Source organism: Callionymus lyra, chromosome 3 (genome assembly GCF_982586985.1).
Source record: "Callionymus lyra chromosome 3, fCalLyr1.hap1.1, whole genome shotgun sequence".
Lineage (NCBI taxonomy): Eukaryota > Metazoa > Chordata > Actinopteri > Syngnathiformes > Callionymidae > Callionymus > Callionymus lyra.
The window spans coordinates 28728738-28750730 of NC_141820.1; the positions used below are offsets into that span (position 1 = coordinate 28728738).

Sequence of the window (21993 nt, forward strand, 5' to 3'; positions counted from 1 at the left end):
AAGGGGAATTAAAAGAATAAAACAGAGATGGCAGGAATAAAAGTGTGGAAAACAATCAGTCAAAGTCCTTATTAAGGCGAATTTAAGTCGGGATGCTCTCATTCTGAGTTAGGGTTGAACGACAAAATCCAAACAAGAACTAAGGTAGTGGCGTAATATACATTTTATTTTTTTGCAGGATCTGCGCCGGAACTCTCGCAGCGCCTATATCACTCCTGCCGAGGCGGCGCCGCGTTGCACGTTGCTAGTTAGTTGCAATGTTGTAGCTATTAGCACTGTAGCCATTCTGTCGCTGGGGAGGCAGACGAGACGTTTAGCTTGACACACTGGACCAAACCACCGCAAGAACTCACAGAACACCGTCTTCTGACCGGTGACGCTGCCAAACTAAAAAACGAGCCTGTTTTTGTGTTACTTTTCCTGCGCTAGCCTAGCCAGGCTAACACGCTAACTAGCCGCTAGCATTACACAGCCGGCTCCCTTCGTCGCCTCCCTGTAGCGCCAACTGTCTCCTGGTCAAGTGCTAAGACCATGGCGATGAGACAGACCCCGCTCACCTGCTCCGGACACACCCGTCCTGTGGTGGACCTGGCCTTCAGCGGCATCACTCCGTTCGGATACTTTCTTATTAGCGGCTGTAAAGGTGAGACACACGCGAGGAACCTGTCAACAGGTGGAGTCCAGGTCCGTTAGCTGGCCTTTGTGTCAATAGAAACATGGTTAGAATTTATAAATGTATGCTATTTTCACATGATAACCTGTAATGCTCAATCCCATTTAGAGTATTTTCTCAAGTACACCATTTATTTGCAAGCTTCCCTGCCCTAATGTTTCGTCAATATCCGTTTAATGAATCAAACTTGTGTTTTAATCTCAATAAAATGTTTTTTCTTGCATACTGTTATGATTCCAAACATGTTTCTAATAGATGTGTATATTTATTAATTTATTATTTATTAACCATTCCCCTGCCACACTTTATTTTCTGTGTCTAAACATTATTTTGAAATGAATATGAGCTAATGGCTATTCTTCTAGTTTGTCTTCTTCAATCCCCTCAATAATGCATTTTGTATGCTCCATGAGTTTAAAATTCTTATGGCTAATTTTTTTACATCATGATACTGTGTCACTGTTTTCATCCATAAATATAGTTGTTGCCTTTTAAAAAACGTTCATCTGAAATTTTCTTCACGAAGGTGTCTGGGGAAAATGGACACGGCTCTTTTTGATTCCTGGGGATGAAATTGATGGTTTATGTCTTGTCATTCAGCGGGTAGAGAGTACATGCATTTATTCATGTGTCTATTTTATTTCAAACCTTTAACTGAAATTTGTGTACATTGCCATCAGGTATTCCAAGCTAGTGTTTTATATTTTTTTGTTTCGTTTTTTAGATGGCAAACCAATGATGCGCCAGGGAGACACAGGAGACTGGATTGGAACGTTTCTGGGTCACAAAGGCGCTGTCTGGGGCGCCACTCTGAACGCAGACGCAACCAAAGCAGCCACCGCTGCTGCAGATTTCTCAGCGTAAGTTGTTAATAAATATTAATATTAAACTTTCCTTATCTGTCCTTAACAATTGTATGCTAATTTATTGTGATTTGGGACTAGGAATTGCAGAAAATGTAGAGTCAATGAGGATCAAGTTTGTCACATAGAGTATCTCTCTGTTTCAGAAAAGTGTGGGATGCGGTGAGCGGAGACGAGCTTCTTACTTTGGCACACAAACACATCGTCAAGTCTGTGGATTTCACACAGGTAAATGCTGTGATGGTTGATTCTCTGCGAGTTTGTCTCGGGAACATTCCACTAACTATTATGTGCTTTTTTCTTTTTTTTTAAGGACAGCAACTGTTTACTAACTGGAGGAAATGATAAACTTCTTAGAATCTATGACCTCACTAGTCCTGAAGCAGGTAAGCTCATACTCAAACTAATAATGTTTTTGTAAAAAATTATTCTGTCCAGAAAATCAGTCACTTTGTAATGCATATGATGGGTGTCTGGGGTACATTTCTTCTCTTTTTTTTTTTGTTTACAGGTTATGCATTTATTTAATCAGTATTTTTTATTATATAAGTTATTAAAGTAAATAAATTGCATATTGTCATTTAAAAAAAAGAAGATTTACACTCGCACCAAGGATTTATCGGATTGAGATCAGGGCAAATTGTTGATCATTTAAAAATGTTTTTGTTTTTTTTCCTTTTTTAATGCCTGCATGCTTTTGAAAGTGTGCCTTTGTCATGCTGGGTTTTCTTGCACTGAGTTGGACTGGTCACTCTGAAATCTATCTTGATCATTTCATGCTGCCAGTCATGCGGTCAAGTGTCAAATGCTTTATTTGTGTTTCATCGTTCCAAAAACATTTAGCCAGAGGAATCGTGGCTTGTCTAGTCCTTTTTTTCCCTTTCTTATTGGACCCATATATCTTTTAAAAACACATCAATAGTTGGATAAATTATGTCACATGGGACAGAAAATTGATCACAGGTGATTCTTGTTTGTAATTAACCTTGAGTCATGTTTTACTAAATGATTTACAGCAAAGGGTGCCATATTTTTTCCTTTTAATTCACTTGTTATTCACCCCATTGCAGAAATTTTGCTGTATCAATTCAAATTTATTCATTTTATTTTAATTATGATGACCAGGGAACACACACACGCTGTTTCTCTCTGGATCTTCAACACCTTGCTGAGGGACAACTGAGAAGTTGTCAAAAGATAACTAGCACCCTCCACTTGGCAAATTATAACTCCACGTAAATGCTGTCTCTCCAATTGCCATGGGTGTAAATTATTTCTAAAGATAAACACGGTCAAAAATGAATGTCGTTTCCATTTTTTTTCTGTAATTGTCTCCTGGTCTCTCAACCCAGACGTACGAGTACCATTGCTGCTCAGTTGTGTCTCATTTTCTTCTTTCAGTTATTACAAATTGTTCCATTAAGTACATTAGTACTAAGATAAAGTAACGGTTGCTCTCGGGTAGTAGTTTACGTGGAAACAATTTGATTAATTTCACCAAACCTGGATACTGCTAAATCACTGCTTTGCCTGTATTGATGTGGCCCTCGTGTGGTCAAAGTAAAGTAATACAATGGATACTGTGACCGTAACATATTTCTGATGTATATTTAGAATCTGTTAAAAAATTATTGGAAAAATGTATTCATGGGCATCATTTATTTTAAGCTGATTTTATGTTTTTGCAGCCTCTCAGGAGATTTCGGGTCACACCTCTGCCATCAAGAAAGCTCTGTGGTGTAACGACGACAAGCAAATCATCTCTGCTGCAGACGACAAAACAGTCAGGTACTCTCCTCATTCCTTTTACTTATTAAACATATCTTGTTCCCAGTAGCCGTTAAATATGCCTTCCCTCTGTCCAGGCTATGGGACAGGACATCTATGGAGCAGGTGAAGACGCTGACCTTTGACACGGCTGTGAGCAGCATGGAGTACATGGCCGACGGCGAGGTTGTCGTGATCACATACGGAAAGACGATTGCCTTTTATAATGCCCTGAGGTAAATACTGCATTGATCCACAGTTTTAAATTAAATTCACATGACCCATGAAGATAGATAATTCATCTTCTGTGCATTGAGGCCTTCTGACCTTTTGAACTCTGTTGAAGCCTGGAGCTGATCAAGACCGTGGATGCTCCTTCTACCATCAACTCGGCCTCCCTCCATCCAGAGAAAGAATTCGTTGTTGCCGGTGGCGAAGATTTCAAGCTCTACAAATATGATTACAGCACCATGGAGGAGCTGGGTGAGGTTTCTCGAAAGTCGTGACTGCAGAGGGCTCGCTACAATTGAAGTATTTTCACATTTTAAAGCTAGAGAGAACATTTAAACTTTCACGGCATCCATTGCCATACCTGCGAGTATGAGACGTTCAATAGTGTAGGACTATGTATGGTGCGTCGAATAAATGCGTCGGTAAAGAATTTACGTTTACAGAGTATAACTAAATTAAACAAACAATTCAAGAGGCCGTATGAGGAAATGATAAATGCTCATCTACAATCTGATTCATTACCTCATCGATATCCATCCTTCATTCAGACAATGGAAGTCTGGAAACAGAAAATTCATCCAACTGCGGCAAACCGGGACATGGCAACTTTTGCAATGTTTAGCAAGTGCTCATGGGAAATGTGGTCTCCCAGCCGTGCTAAACACTACCACTTTAGTCCACTTAAAATCGCATAGAGCTCCTTTAACAAGTGCAAGTTATAACCGACATCTTGTGGAAATGATGAATTAACGTTTCTCTTCCTCCCTTTTTGGTGTCTCCCAGAGTCCTACAAGGGTCACTTTGGTCCAGTTCACTGTGTGCGCTTCAGCCCCGACGGCGAACTGTATGCTAGCGGCTCCGAGGACGGGACCCTCCGCCTGTGGCAGACGGCAGTGGGCAAAACCTACGGCCTGTGGAAGTGTGTCCTTCCCGGTAACTTGCCTCCTTCGCCTGCTAAATTGTGTTGTCAGTGCAAGTCTGCGATCTGTAGTTGTGCAAGGTCTTTGTGATCATGTTATAGATGGGTACGCTTGACTTGTTTATTATTTTACACATGAAGACAAGATGAAGAGTAACCGCCCAAAGTGTCCTTCATGCATATCTGGCATCCTGTTCTGGTTAACTAAGCAGAACGTTTTTTTCTTCAAACATTTGCAAGTGGTAAAGCCACAGAGCCCATCCTGCTGGAGGAAATTAAAATTGACGTTGGACAAGTCTGTTTTTTTTGTTGTTTTTTTGCTTTCTGACCCTGGTCTAGAAAAGCACTCTAAAAATATTATTTACACACCTGACAGCAGAAAGGAAGTAAATATTGTTAAATTCATAAGCACCACTAATTGGAGGTGCCTTCCCCTTTAATGTTTATACAAACGTTATTTAAAATCATGGTATTTGTTTTTACAATGATTAGTTAGGCTGTTGTCAAATTATTTACGTTGTCTTGTTTGTTTGTTTTTTTTTATTTTATAACGCATTTTTCTGTTGGATATATTACAAGGCCAGGAGATAAATGTTCAATAAGGCCTTACAGTCAAGTAGTTTTTCTGTGTGTCAGCCAAAAACTTATTTTCAATCCTCATGGTTGTGTGTAGTTGAAGCAACTAACTTGACCTACCACTGGTCTGAATGGTGCCTTTATAAACCGCAGACTGTGTGACAGGACTGTGTAGAGTTTGGGGATTGCTTTCTTTTTAATTGGTCTTTTTTGTGCCCCTTTCAGAGGACCTTGGGACGGAGAACACGGAACCGATCTGCATCCCTCCTGTCGAGATTAAAGCCTAAAGATATCACTGCTGCTAAAAGAAACTTGCCGAGAATGGTTAAAAATATTCATGGATGGTGGGGAGGCCCCGTCCATAGGGCATGAGCATCGACCAGCACCCCGCCCATCTACGTCCTAATGTATTTGGCACGGAATACATGACTGCCCGTCTGCCATACACGCAAAATAAAAGAAACCTGATTATTGTTCTGTCCATCTGGGCTTCAGGGAGAAGCTATTCAGCGTTTGCTTCATGGCTTCCTGCTGACCCTGAAAGAAAGCTCACATGTGTCATTTTTGTTTTATATTTTAGCTTCCCTTTACCCTCCAGATTGGCTCTTAAACACTATTTTATTTACATTAGTATTTAATAGCATGGACCAAGGTATTTGTTTTAGATTCTGAAGTTTATTTTCAGTTTTCAGAAAGTGTTGCTTTAAAAAAAAGATATACCTTTGCTCTTAAGAGAAACGCATGTCCAGACATGCTGAAAGGGAAGCGATGACACTGGCTGTTATTTTGGTTTCAGTATTTTTGTGTCCAGTAAATAAATAAGCCAAGTCATGTTTAATTTCAACGTATTGCAAAAAAAAACTGTGTGGTGCTTTTTGTTGCTTCTCTCCAATAAGTTCTGAAATGGCTAAAGTTGTTTGAAATCAGTGTTACAGACTTTTAAGAAACTTGGGAATTGATCAAATTCAACGCTGAAATATAAACCTATTTTTACATCCATTCTGAAGTTTGTTTAGTGTATTAAGTTAGTGCCCAAATCCTTTACTTCATCACCAAACCTGAACAAAATGAATGTTTTATATCAACAGATTTCTGACTGAATTTAGAGAAAACTGGTGAAGATTTATTGAGGTCAAGGAGATCGTTTTGACATAAACGATTGTTTTAACGGCGCTTTCACTTTACTAGTGAATTCGCAAAATGAGTCAAATAGATTTCTGATCATATATAAACCTTTAGAGCAAAATAACACATGTGTCGGGATATATTTTATTCTAGAAAAGAAAGTTTTGTATTCCACCAATGAAACCACGTTTGCAAGTCACGTGTATCGCTGTGAGCCAATCAGATACATCTTCCTACAGCCAGGCGTTAAGTGAACAGACGTCGCTCTCTTTACCTCCTAAATAAAATGTTTTTGTAGAAAGTTTTTTTTTTTTTCAAGTGTATCAAACCAAACCATTTCTTTCACATAACTTTCACATTTAAGTGTCACGGATTAACTCCAGCGAGCGGCGCTGCTGTCAGCCGTTCCTCCGCACCACACCCCCTCTCCAGTGTCCCCTCCCGGCGCTAGCCTGCTAACGTATCCGCTGCTAGCTTCCCTCTTCTTCCCACCGCCACAAGAAACATGCCGGAGTTCCTAGAAGACCCCTCCGTGCTCACCAAAGACAAGCTGAAGAGCGAGCTGCTGGCCCACGACGTGGAGCTGCCCGGCGGGAACCCCACCAAAGACGTGTACGTGCAGCTGTACCTGAAGAAGCTGACGTCGCTCAACAGACCCGCCATGACTCTGGACGTGTTCTCCAGCGACGAGGAGCTGCCGCCGCCCGTGGTCTCCAGCAGAAGCCGCTCCTCCGGAAAAGTGAGCCTTTCTTCATTCAAACTTTCTTAAGTCTCTGAAAATTCCTCGTAGCTACACTTTTATTTGTGTCTTTCGTTCGAGCTGTAGTTGAACAAAGGCCTTCTGAAAGTTAACAGATGCTCAACAACAAGCTGTCGACACGAACTATGACTTATTATATTTTGATATATTATATTAACTTGATCTAAGTTTTTTTCTTTTTATCTAGGTTTTATCCACATTAGATGGTTTTGTTTTGGGGGGCTTCCTAAGCGTGTCTCCTTTTGCAAACACGTGTTTAAATTACACGCTTGACCTAAAATGTGTTTGTTTTTATTTTTTATTTAAACATTTTTTCCTCAAGTTTAATGGCAGTTATTGCTTTTGATCACTATGTTAACTTGAAAAAAAAGTGAGCTTTATTCTATTTTCTTTGGTTTTCCATTGATTATAAAAATGATTTAAATGTGTCGCTCTCCCGCAAAAAAAGAATACAAGGAACCATTCAAGCACGACAGTAACAGAAAACTGATAGTACTTCAATTCTATTTAGTTTGACTGAACTTACATGGAGCAGTTTTATTTCTGAAACTGCTGTGCCACTGAAGTGCAGTCCAAATCTGGGGGCCCCTGGCCCTGGGACCAGGTTCCTGTCCATGAGATGTTTGTGATCGGGTTGCCCCAGAAGAAGAAATAATGATTATTGGTTTTTACTTTCTGAAGGGTGTTTTTCTCAATGACTATTGATACTTCCAAGTGTCAACTTTAATCAAATTTATCAATCTATAGACTAGTGAAAATAAGTAAAACAAAAGCTCTTCATGGTTTATTTTTTACAGTTTTTACCTGAAGGACTGTCTGAATATAATGGTGACATTAAACTGGTGATAAAAAGGTTGGGGACCCCTTATCTAAATGATAATTAAAATTAAGTTACAGTATGAAATATTCATTGTAAATATCCTATTTTTTCACAGTATTTATTCATGTTAATCGATATGATAAGGTTTAATATGGTGAATCATGGTGGTGGTTTTCAGCTCGGCCCTCAAAACTGATTTACTTTCACTTCCACATTGCTAGACTAAGGTTTTCAGCCTCTTCATTCAAACTTCTTATCAAACCACACATCAGAGTATCGCACACGGGCGGGATTGAAACTCCCAGGGCTTTGTTGACCCGTAACTTCTTGATAACATCATTTAATCAAGCATGTCTTTGACCCACAGTGTTAAGTTGTAAACAGGTTTTCAAGATCAACAAGATTTCGTCGGTTTGTTCCTTAGTGTACGCCAGATTCTCCACATTCCATGCCGTTCAAACCCCCTTCGGCCTGTAAATACCGCCACTCTGTACTCACAGGACCCTGAAAGCTTTTGACTTTTGAATCACTCAAAATGTTTTCAGGACAAATAGGATTGTACAACTCGGAGGCAGTTTTGTTTTGAATGTGTTTCTGAAGGTGATTGGTTGCTGCAGCGAGAGGTTGAACTGAAGTGGGAGTGACTGCCTCGTGTCAATGCAGGGACATATCTACTTTATCTGAGGTGTGATAGTGGTTTTACTTTCACTGTTGACAAGTCCAAAGTTTATTCGTCAAACTCTTCACTCAGTTATTGATAATTATAATGCAATACAATAATGACTAATCACATTATTATAGTATATTTCTTTTTGGGCGTATTTTCCGTGAACATGCTTGTTTTTTTGTTATGTGTAAAGAAAAATTGGATTAGACCGTTGAGCCAAAGCTTGGTCAATTATATGGCTCAATGACTTTAGTGTACACACAAGTTTGTATCTAAATTATTCTTTGGGGTTTAAACTTGTTTACTTCTTTTTTTAAATTATTTTATTAAATCGATCACAGTTAAATAGACGGACAAGCCTGGCCTGTCACAGTTGAAACAACACTACCAACACATGTTTAAAGTGTATAAAGAGTTAATTTTATGTTGCACACCTCAGGTGTTTTGGTGGCCCTAACCTTAAAAAAAATCTAGGACATAATATAGTGGCTAACAATGACTTCAACACGCCAAAACTATCTGCGGATACCAAGGAACATCAATAAAAATGACGTAAAAAAAATGCTTGGCTGATCTAGTTAATTCACATTATCTTTAAAGACCGGATATAAACAGATCTATTATAATTTCTTTTCTTTTTTTCATACTAAAACATATAAAATTAAAGTATTACGACAATAATGTAGGGTAAAACAATTCCCGCTATGGGTGGAAATGAGCCGCTTGCTGAGATCTACGCTTTTCTTTTTTTTTTAACTAGTATTTTTTTTCAAAGCAGGTGTGTTGCTGCCTGAGCCGTGCTTTCTATAGTCCTGACACAAAAAAAGGTGTAAGCTTGAAAAGGAGTGATGACTGACAGACGTGCTCAAGGGCGGCGTCAGCCATGGAGCCTCGTCCATTCAGGACTGTGGAGTACGATTGAGTCACGAGTGAACGTGTGAGAGGCTCCTACTTGGTCTTTCAGGGAGTGTAACAGCTTCTTGGAGGCTTCCAGGTGTTTGTCAAACGTGCGGTGTGTTGTACACCAGAGGCATAAAGATGAATTTACGCCTACTATTGACAGACGAAGGCTTTATTACCTGAACAGGTCTTTCCTGTTTATCTTAAAGTTTAATCTCGTGGTCTTTTGAATAGGTTTCTTCAGTCAGTTATTGCAGATGTGATGAACCTCTTTAGCTTTTCATTCTTTTACGTTCATCTTTTCATTTTTTTTGCATAGTTTTTATTGATTTTCAAGGATGAGGACAAATTCAAAAATGAAGTAAATTACAAAAAGAAATCCCATCGCCCGCCCTTGGAGGAATCTTTTTCTATAAACATGTAAATAATCCATAATCCCACGTTGAAAAAGAAAAGTAGTAAAAACATTTGTTAATTTGTGTAAAACAAATTGACAGTAGAAGACGTAAATCTAGTGGAACGATTTAATGGATTGAACTTAAAAAATTATAATAATTTATTGAATTAAATGAATCAAAATTAGGAGAATGTTGAGATGTCGCTTATTCAGCTTTGTGTGTTTCCTTGACTGTTTTGGCGCTTTTTCTGGTTAATTTGATTTTCTATTGCTCCTCAAACTAGGATGTTCTCTTCCTCCCTCATAACGAAACATGTAGTAACTTCTGGGCGACGATTCAGTCTTAAGCTTTCATATCCTTCCTTTAGTTCATTTGACACTTGGATAGTTATCTTCGGGGTAAATTACATTTTCTAATTCAGCCAAATTGTATTTAAACAACGCAGAATAGATCTGAAGCTCATGATGATCACAAACATTCTGCTCGGATAACTGGACCTGACTATGGGTTGTCCTAGAAATTCAAAGAACTGTGGCCAGAATTTTAGGTTGGCAACCAATAACTTTCCAATTGCTTCGGTTTCGTTAATGGTTGCATTTCAAAAATGTTCAAATTTGTTGAAAGTACTACCTTAAATATAGGTTTGGTGATCTTTTTTTTCATGAACACTTTTTAAAGATTATTACATGCATGAGGCAAAGTCAAGCTAACAATATCAATTGGTTTCATGGAACATTCTGAACAGGGGTTTAACGGTTAAATTAAAATGCAGCTCATTAAGAATGCAACCTACATTTTTACGGAACATTTCTTTCTATTTCTTACAGACTTGCCTGAAGCGAAAGTCGCAGGCTAAATATTTTAGACTTGAAATGCGTAGAATTGTTCTTTTCAAGCATGATTCCTGTTATTTTGAATTCAACAGCTGCTCCTCGCATGATTTGAAGATGCATTCTAGACATGCTTCTGTCAGGAAGAGGAATTTCCACCTCACTGCCAGCACGTGTTTACGTAGTAAAAATTGAAGCGGTGTAATTAGTTTGTCCTCCAGCTGTGTAACGCAGAAACCTAAAGCCAACATGTCTGGCTGATTATGGGAGTGTAAAGTACAGAGGTGGACATTCAGTAGAAAACAGAATTCTTCACGTTTTTAACATACTAGGGGAGGTTTTTTAAAGACTGCCGGTTCAAACCCTAAATCCCTCAAAGGCTTTACTTCTTTGTGGTTGTGAGGGTGAATCTACACACACTCTCTTGTTTGGAGTAAACACTACAACACAAGCTGGCACTGGTTGTTTCGGACCGTTGCGTCATGCATCTGCAGGTCTTGGCAAGTTTAAACCACAATCTACTCCACTATTCACAAGTCGCCGTGGAAAGTCTGACGGTGTTTAGCGGGAGTTTACTCCAGTGTAGTGAGCTCAGACTCCAGCTATGACTCCAAGGGTGTGGTCACAACAAGCCCTCCTCCACTTCTGCTTCTGATTATGAAACCGTCTGTCACGTCCAGACACAGACTTGCAGTGAGGCCACACTCTCTAGTGTCTCCCCCTTTTAAGCTTTCTTTCACTCCACAGAATCTGCACATTCCATTCATTCCTTTTCATGTTCTTTTAGTTTTTCTGGTCCTTCAGTGAGTTTCTCAAGTCCAGATGGTTTATTCAACGCAGCTAAGAGTTGAAACATTCTGCTTTACACCCGCCTTACACTTGACTTTAACAGTTTTAGGAGAAGTTGCCTTTTATAAATTCATTTATTTCCCAATGCTCATGTGGACCCGGAGGCTAGCGTTTGTTCCAGCCACTTGGGTCAAGAGGTGGGGGTCTGGGGTGTGTATTGGCAAGAATCTGACGATACAATAAGTGTCACAATACAAGGGCAACAATATGTTATATTGTGATACTGTTTATTTGTAGTATTACGTGAGTACTTTACTCTGGCATTGCAGTATTCACTACACTACACTACATGACTCTTGATGAAGTCGTAATCGCCAGAATGTTTCGGGATTTCATCGTTCCTTTATCTGTGGAAGATGTTATGATGGCTGCCATCTAGCAACTGGAAGCAAAATAATTTGAAAAATAAATATCAATACTGTGCTGTTGAACATAGAAATAGTATTGTGAAATAACTATAATGTGTGATTATGTATTCCCAGAAGCAGAAACGACAAGGTGGAACCTTGATCAAGCACAGACGATGAGGTAGAACTCGCAGGAAATGAAGTGCAAACACCACATTCCTGTGCTGGTCTTAATAGCCCGAGAGTCTCTTACAGAGCGACTGGTGGAGCCGAAGCTCTACACCACAAGATTAAGAATCAAAGGGTTTATACAGAATACAGTTTGTTTTCGCTGGTGAAGTCGCATAACATCACAAGGTCCAAATCCTTTAAACTCCTTATCAATAAACTTCACTTTCAAGTTCACTTTTTGACTTTCCAGGTTTTTCTCTCCGGGACTGAACCACAGGCGGTGTTTAGAAGCTTTTAAAAAATATATGGGGCAATGATAAAGCCCTGGGGCACACCTCTTCTTACGTTGGAGATACTGTAGTGTTGTACATGTGGAGTTAAAGTGTTAAAGTAAACCGATGTGTTAAATAAAAATGTTTCCATCAGCGTGAGTCTGTGAGATGCATCAGGAAGATCCTAGAAAATCACTCGGAAACCAAATCCACAGGATAATCCCTCATTTCCTGACTATTGAAAAGGGGGAATGCGTGATATTGTGGCTTTCAGTTCTTTAATTCAACCAAAAGAGTGACTTTGTCATAGTTTTTCTTTCTTCCACTTCAGATAAAGGTCTGCAAATCATCTGCCTCTACATTTACCATATTGACCTTCCTACAACTTACCTACCGCTGCTCTTTTTATAGACGCCACCTGAGAGAAGGTCATGTTTGCCACCATAGCATTGGTTTGGCACCATTAAGTATATGTGGAAGTATATTTTCAAGATTCCAAGTTTTATCCATCTTTTTCCCTATCAACATTTCCTTATTTAAATAAAATCTTCGGAGACAAAGCCCACCTTGTTAAGAAAGCCTCAGTTTGGGATTTTTTCATCAGGTCAGTATCAGGAATGTCCGAGAGTGACGTTGGGTTGGGCTGGTATGCTCACATCTTGCTCCTGCAGAGCATTTTTAGCATACCCTGTGCGAGATAAAGACAAGAATTCATTCTGGGCTTCAAAAAGTGTAATTTCCTGCGTTGTTCTGTTTCAGGGCGTATTTGCTGCAGCCATGGCTTTAGTAGCGTACTACTGCCATGTGCCGACGTATAGATGTGAAGTAGAAAATAGACGGCAGAAATGTTCGTTTCGTGATGATGCTCGATGAAATTGACCATTATACATGGATCATGTTAAGTGACAAGAGAATGCTGTTTGTAATCTGGAGGAAGATCGGATACATTTTAAATGTAAAAATGTTTTATCTTTCTCCATAGAAAATCAGGAAGCAGGAGAAGGTGGTGGTGTCCCAAGACCTGGACGTGCCTTCACTGACGGACGAAGGCCTCAGGGACGAGCTGCTCAAACACGGGGTGGAAGCCGGACCCATCGTGGGTGAGTCCACGTGCATGACTGCTGAGATTCGGTGTTGCACGCTCAAGAGGGCAATGGAATCCAATAATATTGACATGTTAGCTGGTGGTGGAAGTTTGCCTGTAGGACTTTTCAGCTCGTATCTAAATCACATGATGAGTTTTATCACTGAAACTTGATTTAAGTTTAATTCGTTGTTCAATATGTCAATTTATAATAGCAATGGTGAATACAAGGATTTCAAAAAGATGTTCCTCACAGGAATTCAAGGAGTGCAAAAAGCTATTACAATAACTAATGTTCAACCAAGAGTCGCCCTGAAGCTTGTAGTGAAGTGCTTGTAAATAGTGAAAATCTTTTTCAGATGCAAAACATTTCTGATGTAAACATTTATTCCTGCTGATTTAAACATTCAGCACGTTGGTTACTTTTTAACGTGTAATTGCTGTCACCACTTCAGATTTCAAACATTAAATTCAGCCAAATGGTTTTGTGATGGTAGCACCCACTGACGTTGGTCGCATCTTTTTTTTTTTTTTTTGTCCCACATGGGTTCAACCTACAATTACACTGAACCCTGAATGAACCAGTGATGCGGCGCTAGGTTTGCATTCACAAAACAAGCAGAGCTATACAGAATTAAGGTGCAAGCACAGCAGATTCCGAATGACTGTTAGTCATTGTCTGAACGCCACAGAGGGCTGTCCATATTAGTGTTTCACTTTCGAACCTTAACTCCAGCTGTTTCGTTTTCATGCTCGTGTGTTTGTCAGACACGACACAAGTCAAACACTTGTGGTTTACACAGAAGATCAGCAGCTGCTCTCGTGCCGCGGCTGTTATTGTTGCACCTTCAGCAAATATGTCGAGATTAAATGGCGTAATTTCATCCAGACATTAAGTATATATTACACAAACTCATAACTTTGCTGTGAATCCATGTCTTATTTAGTGTGTGGTTAGGAATTACCAGTTTACAATCATCACTATAATTACGATATACGGTCCTTGGTGTTTATTTTGGATCAGAGAAATTCCTTGTAACTTTCATGTGTCATACTTTAAAAGATCTGAAGGATTTGCCATCTTTTAAATATTATTTTTAACTATTGTTAGTAAACGCATCTCATCTACAATTGATTGAATCAACTTACAATATACAGACATAATTTGCACCAAGGCCATTTGGGTGTGATCAAGTTAATACTTTGTAATATTGTGAGTCTACATTTAAACAAAACTATTAAAAAAACCCATGTTGATAGAAAAAACACAAGACTACCCCTAATGCACTGCAAAACTTGCTATATAGTCAGAGGTTTTAATTCAAATGTCTCAGTTTGCACCTTTTGGTTTGACCCCAATGCGATGTCATCACTACTATAAAAAAATAAATGAATGGACAGACTCATCAGAAATTAAAAAAACAGAAATACAACATGTGTGTGTAGAAACCCATTTGCCACCATTTGGTTTCCTCTAAATCCCCAGCTTGCGAATCATGGCAGGTGCTGGAACTTTAGAGCAGCAGGAGAAATGTTTCTCTTGGCCTTGTGCTGTGCAGCTGTCACTTGACACACATCTGCCTCCACAGATGGAAACCTGATCTTTGTTGTGACAGTCAGCAGTTTACTTTCTAAAAATGACAAAATGAACTTTAATACAGCAACAATATGTGTATATGGTGTTGCTTGTTGAGGGATTGGCAGGTGCTTGTGTATAATATTATTATGATTATTAAAATAAAATAAAAAAAAGTAGTAGAAACAATCATTTATAAAATTATAGCTTCAAACATAAAATGAGTTGTATCCCTTTTTAATGTGTTAATTTCCTATTAGTTTTCCACATGAGGAAAAATCAATGTGACGGTGGAGCATCGACGTCTGTTCGGTCACTGACGCCCTCAGCAGTGACCGACCAGACAGACAGTGAGTGGTCAGTGAACAAATAATGTGACCTTCTGATCGCAACCCATTGTTAAAGTCTGTGTTCAGTAGTTGTAGTCATTAAATGTCTACAACATTAATGTACAGTCTATGAGAAACTGATCCATATTAAGTTGATCTCTGTTGCCTCATTCGGTGTCACCTTGGTCAGACGGTTGTGTTGTGTGTGTCGAGAATACTCCCCACGGTTAATAATGTTGTTTTTTAAAGTCAATTTCTGCTCTTTGCAGCATCAACTCGCAGCATCTATGAGAGGAAACTGCAGAAGCTGTTGGCCAAAGATGACGACGAGGATGACGACCAGGAACTCACTCGACCGCCGCTAGTGAATCACGTCTTCGCAGAGGTTCAAGTCAACCACAACGGCAACTCTGAGTCGGACCTTTACAGCGACAAAGAGGACGGTGAGCTGAAGCAAATCTACTTGAAAAAGGTTTAAACAAGCCTGTAAAAGAATCTCACAGAGCACATAGGATGAGATTTAATATTGTGTTTGTGTCAGATTCTGGCCCATCATGTCCATTTGATGCAGCTTACAATTTCTTTAAATGAGGATTGCTCAAAATTTAATTCAAATCTGATTTAAAGTGCAATGCAAAAATTACAGTGAAGTGTTCAAGAGGTTGCTGGCTAGCATAGAAATATTAAAATAGATGCGTTATAAGATATTAAACTGAAGCTTAAGCTGCTTAAACTTTATTTTGACCAAACTCGGGGAAGTAATAAAGAAATGCCTCACTTTTATGTCAATTTAACAGTTCTATTTGATGTTCAACTGCCAATAAATGCACATAGACTTTGCTGTATTTAACCTTTGACCCCTTGCGATTGACTTTGATGAATACGTTTTAAGTTGAAAATATAACTTTTTGTGGCTCGTTCAGGAAAAAGCCGACAGGTCAATAAAGGGTTTAATAATTGAAGTTGTCAAAGTAAAATGATTAGAAATAAATGTATAATTGGTTAATAATTATAAAATGACTGATGATTTTTCACAACGGCTTGCTTTAAAATCTATGTTGTCTTTGTCTCTGACCAGAAGTGACTCCAGAACCAGTTCCAGAACCAGTTCCAGAACCCTTGCCAGTCATCGAACCCGAGCCAGTGCCAGTGGTGGAGAAGCCGGTGAGAAGCCGAGGGAAGACGGCCGTCACCACACGTACCCGCAGCAGCATGCACCAGACGGTAAGATTTAATTTCCAGATCACACCTAAAGTTCTTTTGAAGGTTTTGGGCACATGTGAGACTTGCCGCCTGTGAGTTGATGCTTGTAAAACCAGCAGTGTTGCTCACAGCTGAGGTTTTTGGGGGAACTTCCTGTGGAGCTCAGAGGGAGGGGTCTTTCTAAAGCTTCTCCTACTTTGGTAAAGGGAGAATGTTTTTGCTCAAGGATGGAGGAATAATCGTGGATTTCCTCTTTATCAGTTTGGCTGGAAGGAACCAAAAACATTGCAGAACGTCTCAGGAATGGCCTCCAGTGTTCTCGGCTCATAAAATAACTTCATACACATTTTTCTGCTGGAATTCAGTGGTTGTTGTCTCCAACTGTCACCGACTATCGGTCTCTTGGACTACACTTTGACTGCTAGTAATGATTCGGAAACCGGGAAAATTCCAGAAAAGTTCATGATTAATCCAGATGAGATTTGACCATCTGTCCCACGTCTGCAGAAAGTCTATGCCTGATAATGGGTTATTTTCCTCTTTTTTTGCTCTCCTCTATCACTTTTATTACGTTTATAATGGGATTAAAGGGTGAAGTCCAGCTCTGTCATATTCTGTCTGGATCGTGTCTTAATGCTCAATTAAACTTTGCCTTCCTGACACTGGTACGGAGGAGACTCTTCATCTGGTTGGGATTAGTTGCTTTCCTCACACACCAGCAGAGGAAGCGGTTTCTAGAGTTAGTGAAGCGCAGTCACACTCAGCCACCAACAGTGTGTGTCAAGTCAAAGCACATGATGTGGATTAACTGCTGCCGTGTGATTCCATTCTCACTTCTCTTTCCAGTTTTTCCCTCCAATATCCTTTATTTTCGTTTTCCTTTTGACATCAGTAAGCAATTGGTCTTAATTTTCATAAAAAAAACATTTGTGGTGAGTAATTTCATAGTATGAATGATTTCTACCTGCAAATGATCCGTCTAGAAATGGACACGTCGCCCCCTAGCGGTTGTAAACTGTATGATTTTTGTCATACGCTGGTTAATGCTTTGCTCAAAGACAACCGCTGCATAATGGTTCAAGTTCTGCACTTGCACAGCATGCATGTTGTCGTCCTTGAGCAACATTTTGAACATCTTAAATTAGACCTTGATGACACGTCTATAGTCGTCCACCTGCTGTTTGCATTTTTAGCATTGAGGCGTCTGGCAGCTAGTACGTTGTTCAGACCTCTGTTCTTCCTGAACAAAAGGTATTTGAAAAGTATTTCATTTATCCAGAAGTCACCTTTGAGACCGTTTATGTCTCTCTGTCTGTGTTTCCCTTCCTAAACTCTCTCAACTGGAAGTGATCTGTTGCCTGAAGTCCAGTTAACGTCCTACAAGACTTCATGCCTTTTTGATGTGTGTTCCTAGCCTAAGGAGGTGTTGGAGGAAAAGGAAGATGGTGTTAATAATGAAGAGCCTGTCCTCAGAGTTGAGCACAGATCCAGAAGATTATCCCGTGGAATGGTGATTTAATTATTTGTTAAACTTGACACATTTACACTGAGGGCAAAGTTGGTCTTAACGGGTGTTTTTACATTTGCCACGAAATCTTAAAAACAATATGCTGACGTTTTTTTTTACCGTCTTTGTGTAGAAAATATTTTCTGTCATGATATCTCAGCTGAGATGTTTAGTTTTTTCTCTTTCTCTGGTGAGATGGTTCCTCAGGATCAGTCTGAGTCAGACAGCATCGTCTCAAGAACCAGCCGCTCAGTTTTCACTGACCGTCTCGACTTCTCCAGGAAGTCTGCTCAGGTAGAGCTGTATTCCATCTTACCAAAAACATCATGGATTCACGGGTGTGTCGTTTTTTTTTTGTGCCGCCGATGGCATGAGTTGTTGCTGCAGCATCTTTCACTGGTGTTGGTGTCTGTGCACGTTGACCAGTAGAAACTTCCGCTCACAAAAGTTATCAGCATGTTTTGGGTTTTTACACTTGGTTTGCTGCACCGTTAGAGGGACTCAAATTGCTTAACATTATTATTCTGTGACTAAATCTCAACCAAGACTTTATTATAAATAATTGTTTTTGCTGTGTAGAGCCAAATAAATTAATCTAAATTACCACTTATTTTTTTTTATCACCTTTTCATATGTATTTTTTTGTAATTTATTTTTACACTATAATTATGTATGTTAATTTGTGGCATATTTTTGGCAGTTAAAGATCTGGATGTCAGTTTGTTTTAATGGGTTCAATTTTAGGCCCATTTTGTGACATAAAACAGATGTGAAGTTATTAGAGGTTTAAGTGAGTTGCAGTGCTCGGTACAACCATCAGGTGCTGAAGAGACACAAATACAGTTTTGTTTTGTATCAGAATATTGCATTATTTATTTTCATTCAGCCCTCGCCCCGCAAGTCGAACATCTTCGAGAAAGAAGTTCCAAGTCCAAACCTCAGAACCGAACCATCCAAATCCACTTCTCTGTTCACTCACCTCGACGCACTTGACCCCGTGACCTTCAGTCCCACGTGTCACATTCCTCCAATAACCACGAAGAACTCTGACTGGTCGGTCACATGGTCCTGTAAAAAGATGGTTAAGGGTTCTGCTGCTGAGGTACAAACACGTTGTCTTTAGTTCAGTCTCTAGATCAGTGTTCTGACATGTTGCCTGTGAGCAGGAGAAGAGTCTCGCTGCAGAAACGCTCAACAAACCGAGACAGCCCAAAATCACAACGTTCATGTCAAAACAAAGTCCCATCAAGACTTCTGGTCGTGACCTGAGCCGGGAGGCTTTTGTGAGGCCGGTAGGTTCACATTTACCAAGTCACGTGCACCAGGTGGGAGTTTGGAGGTCTTCTGTCACAAAGATGGTGTTTGTGGTGTCCTGTGTGTTGAATCTATGCAGACACACACACACGAACAATCAATGGAGCACACGCTGGTGTTGGAAGTGGTGAACTAGAACAGCACTGAGACGGCACATACCTCTGCCAAGGAGCTCATTTCACTCGACTTTATTAAACACCGCATGTGAAGTGTGACTGTGTTTTCTAAAGTCAAGTTAAAAATGTGTTTTTGGCGCAGCAGCAGTGAGAAGCCATACAAGTGAAGGATTCTAGATAGAACTATAGACATGAAAATGGATTTGCTTATTTAGAAGTGAATCCATTTTGATGTCTATAATTCTGCTTACTAAAATGTCTTGGGAAAACTATCCACTACTTTTCAAACATCATAGACGAACGAATGTGTTGTCCACCACTTCTTTGCCATCTCTGTCCACTGTCCTCATGTAGATGTGTTTGTGTGTGCAGGTGGAGAAGATAGCAGCCAGTGACCAAACCCCCAAAGTTGAAGACAGTGACTACCTGAAAGAACTTTTCCCAAACGACCTGAACAGCCCTTCAGGATTCAGGTGAGTAACGATACAACGTTTCATTCCCACGCAACTTAAACACACCTGACAAAGTTATTAAATATGATTAGATGAAAACACTATTATATTATTATTATAGCCTTAAAACTAAAATTATGTAGTGAACTAATCAAACCCAAAGTGTAAGCCTTAGTTATCACTTAAATAACGGCATGTTTTTTTCTTAAAATAAAATGTAAACGTATACAAAGCCCTTTTTTTCTGGGTAATTTGTTTATTGACGTTTTCCACGTTTAGTTATAGCATTTCTTACGCTCTCGAACGCACCATAGAAATGACAAATGACATCATTGACGGCATATTGGTTCAGAGAAAATTATCTGTTGATCTATTTTAAAGAACATATTTGGCATGTTTATCATTCTATGTTTGCACACTATTGGGTAAATAACTTGTTGGACGCTCTTGTTCACTGACTGCACACAGAGGAGGAGGAACTGTTTGATCTCTGTAGCTTTGTTTAGTTTACAAATATTATAACGCAACCCTTTCATCATGCAGCATTTTGTCATAATGTTTGGTGCAAACGTGAAAAGGAGAACTTGTTATGAAATTTGATGAAAAGCAGCTTTTTTTTTCCATTTTAGAGATTTGTGTTTTGTAGAATGAACCAGATGTATGATGTAAAAATGTTTAAAAGACGACATGTGAGTAAATGAGTGGCCAGAATGATGTTTGCATTCACCTGACTCATCACTTCCTCTTTCCTGCAGCGTCTCCTGCAGGCGACCCATCAGAGGAGCTGCCGGCCGACCCGTGAAGCACAGCGACCTCTGGAACGACGAGAACCTCCATTTCTCGCCCAAGATCACCAAAACCACCAGCAGCAGCAGCAGCGTGTCCTCCTACACAGAGAGTCGCAGCAACAGCAGAGTGATCAGCCCGCCCGTCGCCAACTCCTCCAACAGTTCCTCCTCCAGCAAGATTCTGGCTGCGGCGCCACCTGCAGGTCAAATCAAGACGTCGCGCTCGGGCATGTCCATGTGGAAGAAGCTCCTCATACTAGTTATCCTCGGAGGGATCGGGTTCTTGGTGTACCAGAACATGGAGACCAACAGCTTGGCCCCGTTTGTGGATGCAGCAGTAGGAAGCAACAGCGCAGCGTAGAGCGAAGGTGGAAAGATTTCTGCTCGTCTTTTTCCCGTGTGAATCTAAATTGTAGCTATTTTTACAGGCGCTGTGAATCGAGCCAACACTTCTTTTTTCTATTCATACAAACACTGTTTTTAATCAGCAGCAACAACGTCAGTCAACACGTCTTCACAACATTTACAACCAGATCTTTTTCTCTCCTCTTGTGGCGACACACGCCTGCCTCGGTTTCATGTTCGTTTCGTGCCACAATTTTTGTCTCGTGTCTGTCCTTTGCCTTAAAAATGGAAATGTATTTTGTTTTGTAATCCAAATATCTTTATTTTCTTTAAAGATCTTTTCAATGTCAATATCGTATCTTTACTAATTGTGTATCCACTGACGATATCCACTACCTGTAAGATGTGGATCATTTAATACTTGGGGAAGCAAACAAACTACATTTTTACAAGTCACATTTTCAGTTTTGAAATCTAAAGATAAATAAAGTCAATATTGTTTTAAATTGGTTTTGTTTTTTGTCTTTTTGTTGGAGATGGTGTTGTTTGTTGAAATCCTATTATCTGGCAGGTTTTAATGTATATATATATATATATATTTGGCCTCACTGTGTATCAAACTATGTGCAGATGATAATTAACCTTTTTAAATTAAATGTTAAGTAAGTCAGATGTTTCTTAAAAAATACAAGTTTAAGAACTTTAAATATAGCAAGTTGCATTGGACAGAAGAAGTAGATGAAGAAAACAAACATGGCAGTCACCAGCTTTTACTGTAGTTCTCTAATTACTGATGCAAGTTTAAAACAAAACCAATTACTGGTATCTTGCACCGTCCTTGACACTTCTATACCATTGAACCAGTTTTTTTTTTTTTCAATAGGCAACACAGATAAACTCCTGAATCCTATTCTTGATTCGGTGCATGTGGAGATTAGATAATGTTGCAGATCTCCGGCATGTTTAAGTGACTTTCTCACCAGGGGGCCTTTAGTCGCATTACCTGGACGAGAATAGAGTCAGTCGCCATTTTCTAATGCACTTATGCTATTCACTGTCGTGACTACTTCATTTCCGCTTTAACCTGGTATTTTTAGTCATGTCTTTAATC

The 21993-nt window shown here is 39.6% G+C and overlaps 2 protein-coding genes across 2 annotated transcripts; both read left to right on the top strand.

Annotated features, from left to right (window-relative positions):
* The first annotated feature begins 151 nt into the window (after positions 1-151).
* Positions 152-5873, top strand: strap (serine/threonine kinase receptor associated protein). Its single transcript, XM_087787400.1, has 9 exons — positions 152-643; positions 1398-1533; positions 1683-1764; positions 1850-1922; positions 3225-3324; positions 3402-3539; positions 3650-3786; positions 4318-4467; positions 5255-5873. Exons 1-9 carry the CDS (start codon positions 532-534, stop codon positions 5314-5316), a joined length of 990 nt encoding a protein of 329 aa, XP_087643526.1. The 5' UTR covers positions 152-531; the 3' UTR covers positions 5317-5873.
* A 576-nt stretch (positions 5874-6449) lies between these two features.
* On the top strand, positions 6450-21388 carry tmpoa (thymopoietin a). Its single transcript, XM_087787399.1, has 6 exons — positions 6450-6893; positions 13151-13268; positions 15427-15600; positions 16236-16381; positions 19670-19770; positions 20505-21388. The coding sequence occupies exons 1-6, from the start codon at positions 6660-6662 to the stop codon at positions 20896-20898; spliced, it is 1167 nt and encodes a 388-aa protein (XP_087643525.1). The 5' UTR covers positions 6450-6659; the 3' UTR covers positions 20899-21388.
* The last annotated feature ends 605 nt before the right edge of the window (positions 21389-21993 follow it).

Coding starts and splice junctions, on each gene's coding strand:
- strap (XM_087787400.1), top strand. CDS start 532: ATGGCGATGAGACAGACCCCGCTCACCTGCTCCGGACACACCCGTCCT. Junction 3,325..3,401: donor GCAGACGACAAAACAGTCAG/GTACTCTCCTCA, acceptor CCCTCTGTCCAG/GCTATGGGACAGGACATCTA. Junction 3,787..4,317: donor CAGCACCATGGAGGAGCTGG/GTGAGGTTTCTC, acceptor GGTGTCTCCCAG/AGTCCTACAAGGGTCACTTT.
- tmpoa (XM_087787399.1), top strand. CDS start 6,660: ATGCCGGAGTTCCTAGAAGACCCCTCCGTGCTCACCAAAGACAAGCTG. Junction 6,894..13,150: donor GAAGCCGCTCCTCCGGAAAA/GTGAGCCTTTCT, acceptor CTTTCTCCATAG/AAAATCAGGAAGCAGGAGAA. Junction 15,601..16,235: donor TTACAGCGACAAAGAGGACG/GTGAGCTGAAGC, acceptor GTCTCTGACCAG/AAGTGACTCCAGAACCAGTT.